Source organism: Lolium rigidum, chromosome 1, assembly GCF_022539505.1.
Source record: "Lolium rigidum isolate FL_2022 chromosome 1, APGP_CSIRO_Lrig_0.1, whole genome shotgun sequence".
NCBI classification, from domain to species: domain Eukaryota; kingdom Viridiplantae; phylum Streptophyta; class Magnoliopsida; order Poales; family Poaceae; genus Lolium; species Lolium rigidum.
Window position 1 is genome coordinate 85,696,685 of NC_061508.1, and position 4,391 is coordinate 85,701,075.

Here is a 4,391-nt window from a genome sequence, read left to right on the forward strand (position 1 = left end):
TCATCACCACCATTGCTTACTGAGAAGATCGGGTCACCCCATATCAACACTCCTGGCTTTGCCACTAGCATTCAGCGTGATCTTATTGGACCCCGGTGGTTTCTTGGAATGAATTGCTACAAAGGTTAGCTGCAGTCCAATTGATACATGGATCTGATAAATTTCACTAGGAACATATCAAGAATGGTGTATTTTTGGTAGGGCCCATGTATAAAGTTTTAATCGAACCATTCACCCGATATTTAATAATAAATTCATTTGGAAGATGAATATACCATTGAAAACTAAGGTTTTTTGCATGGTACCTTCGTCGTCGTGTTATTCTTACTAAAGATAACCTTATAAAACGCAACTATCATGGTTGTGGCAAATGTGTTTTCTTTTAAGAAAAGGAGACAATAAAACACTTATTCTTCCAGTGTTGGTTCGCTAGGTTTATATGGTCAATCATTCAGATAGGTTCTACCTTATACCTTGCATGAAGCATTGCAAATATTTTCGGCAACTGACTAAATAGGGTGGATTCTAGGCTTAAGTTACTTATCAGAGTGGGAGCGATTGCTGTTATATGATCGCTTTGGCTATGTAGGAATGACAAGATTTTTATTAATAAAAATTCTTCTCTCATACAGATCATCTACCGATGTACAACTTTGCTCCGTTTATGGCCGTCACTTCAGCGCTTGGAGGACCACTACCTCTTTACAGAGGTCTTTACATGGTTGGAGAAAACGGCCAAGAAGTTTATTACCCAACATAGGTAGCTACATAATAGGAGGATTGCGGCTCCTACGTCATAGATCGCCGCCTCCTCTTTTATTATTGTCTTTTGAAAACGATTTGAGTGGTTTGTACCGTTCTTGAACGGCTATGTGCATCTTAGCTATTTAGACGCTTGATGTATTGCTTAATTCTTTTGAGTAATAAAACGTTCTTTATAAAAAAAAACTAATGCATCGACCTAGAAAATTCCACACTCGGAGCAGCACTCTGAACACCATAAAAGATGGAGAAAAAAAAAACAGGCTGAGCAATTTGCAGACTGGATCTAAGCGATGCCTAACTGACGGATGGAATCCATACCTTCCCATGAACCATGGTGGTATGTGAAAAGAAGCAACCAGTTGGTTCCTTCCCACGTCCAAACGACTTGTTCCGCGATTCCCCACAAGTCTCCATCCCAACCGAATTATCAAGGAAAAACAAGGATCCAGAACAAGACAACTCGATAACAATAATCAAGAACGCCCCCCTCCCACTGGCCACGACGGGATTAGGTGCCAAGTCCAAATTATTGTGCAAATAGACGAGTCAAACAAAGCAAGGAAGGAATCAGACAGGAAGGAAGGGAGCAGCAGCAGCCTCTCTCCCTCGTCCCTTAGCTGGGCGGCCAAACTATTCGCCCAAGTCCAACGAGCAAAACGAAATATACAACTCGTTTCCGGTAGAGGCCAATCATCGCCTACATGTTACATCGCCTCCGCCTGTAGCGATTTTGAGCTTTTAGAAAAAGAGAAGTCGCGGTTTGGTGGTGGCGATCGGCCGATGATATATGGGGCGTAGTCTTCTCGGTGGGTTTGGTCTCTAGCTGGACGGGGAGGGAATCGGTCGTCGCCGCGCGTGCTGGGTTTGGGTCTCTTGGGTTGGGTGATCTCGATCCATCCATGGCGTCCACGGCGTACACGCGGCCGTCCAAGCCGCCGGGGCCGGTCGGCGAGCGGAGGCAGCCGCGGCTGGCCAAGGAGCTGGGCAGGATCGAGCCCAAGAAGCTGGGCATCGGGCTCGTCGCCGGCTGCTGTCTCGCCCTGCTCACCTACATCTCCTTCGCGCGCCTCTTCGCCATCTACTCGCCGGTCTTCGGTGAGGATCCATCCAGTTCTTGTTATTTTCTTCTTGGATGCTTGTTGTTTGGTTTTCGAAGCTTGATTACTGATGGGAACTTTGTCGCCAGAGAGCTCGTCCTTGGTGGTGAAGAACGCGCCGCCTGCGTCGATGACGGTGCCGAGCACGGACGGCGTGCCCGTCCAGGAGAAGATCTTGGTCGACGAGGAGAAAGAGATCGCTAAAGAAGAGGCGGAGTCGAAAGAGCCTAGCTTTCCAGAGGAGGCAAAGATCGAAGACAAGGAGGAACCTTTACAGGAAAGTGAAAAGGAGGTGGCCGTACTAGCGAAGCTAGGTGAGATTTCCTGTGTTTAGTTTTTTTTCTGCCTCACCCTCTAGTGCTATTGGGGATCTCAAAAAGGAAAACAGAGATCCTAACTATAGAGATCTTAAAAGGGAAATAAAGATCTTGTGCTGTGTAGTAACAGATAAACAGAGTAACGGTAACTGCTTCCTGTACTTTCAAACGCGATGTACGAAAACAATTTAGCTCTAATTTCAGCTTTCATGATGTAATTTAGTTTGTGCATGAGAATTAGGAAGAAAAAAAATTAGTTCATCAGGTACGAACACTTCGTAGTTAGTCCTATGAACTAACCATTCGAATTTTCGTCAGATGGTGGCGCCACAGCAGCAGAGGCCAAGATCACCTGCGACGAGAACGCCGTCGACGAAGGCTTCCCTTACGCGCGCCCGTCCGTCTGCGAGCTCACAGGCGAAGTCAGGATCAGCCCGAAGGAGAAGACCATGTTCTTCGTGAACCCGTCCGGCGCCGGCCCGTTCGACGAGAACGCGGAGAAGAAGATCCGGCCGTACGCCCGAAAGGACACCTTCCTGCTCCCGGGCGTCGTGGAGGTCACCATCAAGTCCGTACCATCTGCCTCCGCCGCACCGGAGTGCTCCCGGCGGCACGAGGTCCCCGCGGTGGTCTTCTCCACGGCAGGGTACACCGACAACTTCTTCCACGACAACACGGACGTGATGATCCCGCTCTTCCTCTCGGCGGCGCACTTCGCCGGCGAGGTGCAGCTCCTCATCACCAACTACAAGCCGTGGTGGGTGAAGAAGTACGCGCCGCTGCTCAAGAAGCTGTCCAACTACGAGGTGATCAACTTCGAAAAGGAGGAGGCGGTGCACTGCTTCCCCGGCGGGCAGCTCGGGCTGTACCGCGACCGCGACCTCATCATCGGCCCGCACCCGACGCGCAACCCGCATAACTACACCATGGTCGACTACAACCGCTTCCTCCGCCGCGCGTACGGCCTGCCGCGCGACGTCCCCGCGGTGCTCGGCGAGAAGACCGGTACCAGGCCCAAGATGCTGATGATCGAGCGCAAGGGCACGCGGAAGCTGCTCAACCTGCACGTCGTGGCGGCGCTCTGCGAGCAGCTCGGGTTCGACGTGACCGTGTCGGAGGCCGGCGGCGAGGTCCGCGAGTTCGCGGAGAAGGTGAACTCCGCCGACGTGCTCCTGGCGGTGCACGGCGCCGGGATGACCAACCAGATCTTCCTGCCAACGGGCGCCGTGCTGGTGCAGATCGTGCCGTGGGGCAAGATGGACTGGATGGCCACCAACTTCTACGGCCAGCCGGCGAGGGACATGCAGCTCCGGTACGTCGAGTACTACGTCTCCGAGGAGGAGACGACGCTCAAGCACAAGTATCCCAGAGACCACTACGTCTTCAAGGACCCCATGGCCATCCACGCGCAGGGATGGCCGGGGATCGCCGAGATCATCATGAAGCAGGACGTCGAGGTGAACATCACCAGATTCAAGCCGTTCCTTCTCCAGGCGCTCGACCAGCTGCAGGACTAGGAGGCGGAGAGCGTTTGGCCGTTTCGTTTGTGCGGTACATTTTCATTTTGGGACGAAGTTCGATAGAGCACACGCACTTGGGAGCTAGCAGAGTTTCGTTTTGTAAGTTCAGTCAAAGTCAATTTATTTCATTGCTGTTGTATACTATACGAGTCATCACATTGCTGACCAAAACACTCAGAATGCAAAGAGACTTGAGATGTAGTCATCGGAGCCTTCTCCTTTTACCATACACAATATATGTATATTGATGAAGGATAAAAATGTTGCTCTGTTTCGTGATTTCGTTTATCAAGCATGCTTGGACCCTATGTGTCCGGAACACGCTAACTCCCGGTTAGCTGGGAACTAAGTTAGAGTTCAATCAACTCGACGACCGTTAGATTTGCACATATTTCGTGCATATGAGAATTATACATAGATGTGTAATTACACATGCATGTGCAATTGCATATTCTTTGCTCTAGTTGCACGTGAATTGCACACCGTGTCCTTCATGTATTGGCTTCCTCGCTACCTCATTGCTTGTTAGGAACCAGTCTTATTTGGCAATACCTGCATACGAGACCCAAACTGAAATTCAGAAATTTCCAAAGCTTAACATGCTGCTTTCTTGATTTTTTCTTTTACATGTATAAGGTTTTCAATCGGTGGTGGCCCTCTGTTTATCTCATCTGGGAATATGCCAAACATTA

At 50.0% G+C, this 4,391-nt stretch overlaps 1 protein-coding gene across 1 annotated transcript; it reads left to right on the top strand.

Moving 5' to 3' along the window:
• The first annotated feature begins 1,160 nt into the window (after positions 1–1,160).
• On the top strand, positions 1,161–3,985 carry LOC124689278 (beta-1,2-xylosyltransferease XAX1-like). The gene is made up of 3 exons (XM_047222864.1): positions 1,161–1,860; positions 1,952–2,176; positions 2,498–3,985. Exons 1-3 carry the CDS (start codon positions 1,665–1,667, stop codon positions 3,694–3,696), a joined length of 1,620 nt encoding a protein of 539 aa, XP_047078820.1. The 5' UTR covers positions 1,161–1,664; the 3' UTR covers positions 3,697–3,985.
• The last annotated feature ends 406 nt before the right edge of the window (positions 3,986–4,391 follow it).

Coding starts and splice junctions, on each gene's coding strand:
- LOC124689278 (XM_047222864.1), top strand. CDS start 1,665: ATGGCGTCCACGGCGTACACGCGGCCGTCCAAGCCGCCGGGGCCGGTC. Junction 1,861..1,951: donor CATCTACTCGCCGGTCTTCG/GTGAGGATCCAT, acceptor CTTTGTCGCCAG/AGAGCTCGTCCTTGGTGGTG. Junction 2,177..2,497: donor GGCCGTACTAGCGAAGCTAG/GTGAGATTTCCT, acceptor AATTTTCGTCAG/ATGGTGGCGCCACAGCAGCA.